The following is a 968-nucleotide window of genomic DNA, read 5'->3' on the forward strand; positions in this document are numbered from 1 at the left end:
CCTCAGGCGACGGGAGCCCCAAGGCAGGCCCGGCCGGGGCCTCCGCCTTCACCGACACTCGCAGGCCCCGTACGGCCGCCATCGCTGCCTGCCGGCCGCACCACTGAGAACCCGCCCGGACACTCGCCAGCTAGAGCGCCGCCGTCACCGGCCACCAAGGAGCCCCCGCTTCTACCTAGAGCGTCCCTGCTTCTGTCAGAAGGCTGCCCTGAGCGCCACCGCCCCCTGGTGGCCGGAGGAAGCCGGGGCGGGACCCAGTGAGGAGGAGGCGGGACCCAGCGGAGACCCGGCCTGAGCGGTTTAGTCTGGGACGAGAGTGCCAGGCCCTGAGGACGAACCCGGTGCTACGGGCTGGCCTTCGGGCCATCACTGTGCCAGACACTTCCGAGCGCTTGAGCCCTTACAGCACTGTAGGAAGGAGGTCCTGCTAGGACCCGTGTTTCACATATGAGGAAACTGAGGCATGGAAATTGACCCAGTGTGCGCATGCCCAGGGCAAACTCAGAGGTCCCCGGACACAAACTTGGAAACTTCACTCTATGTCAGCCTCACAACGGGGGTGGTTTCCCACTGCGCCACCAACAGACTCCCATAGTTTTTCATAAACTTAAGCTAAACCACAGGACAAACAGGATGGAACTCCTTTTTTTAGTTTTTTGAGAGATTTTTGCTACAGGGCACGTGTGCTCATCAGAGAGACAGAAAGCAATAAAGCATCCCCCCAGGGGATGGCCACACCACAATCCCTTCTCCCTTCTCTTGGGACTTTGGGCACACTCACACACGCACCCGTTTTAAGCACCCTGGGGGTCTGGGAATTGAACCTCAGTCAACACTGTGGGAGGTGGGAGTCCAGCGACCTAACCAGTACACCATCTGCTGGTCCCCATAGCATGGAACTCTTTAGAGAGCTGCTTTTGCTTGATAAGTGGGGCAGACTCTCTCTGTCTGTCTGTCTGCCTCTCTCT

The 968-nt window shown here is 59.5% G+C and overlaps 1 protein-coding gene across 1 annotated transcript in view; it reads right to left on the bottom strand.

Moving 5' to 3' along the window:
• NCBP3 (nuclear cap binding subunit 3) overlaps window positions 1-115 on the bottom strand; it is a 46,413-nt gene extending 46,298 nt beyond the window's left edge. The window contains exon 1 of the mRNA XM_006167595.3: window positions 2-115. Within this exon, the coding sequence (XP_006167657.1) occupies window positions 2-82 (81 nt within the window). The 5' untranslated portion in view covers window positions 83-115. The remainder of the gene's footprint in view (window position 1) is intronic.
• Window positions 116-968: the final 853 nt, after the last annotated feature.

The sequence above is a fragment of the Tupaia chinensis genome, unplaced genomic scaffold (genome assembly GCF_000334495.1).
Source record: "Tupaia chinensis unplaced genomic scaffold, TupChi_1.0 Scaffold144899_1, whole genome shotgun sequence".
Lineage (NCBI taxonomy): Eukaryota > Metazoa > Chordata > Mammalia > Scandentia > Tupaiidae > Tupaia > Tupaia belangeri.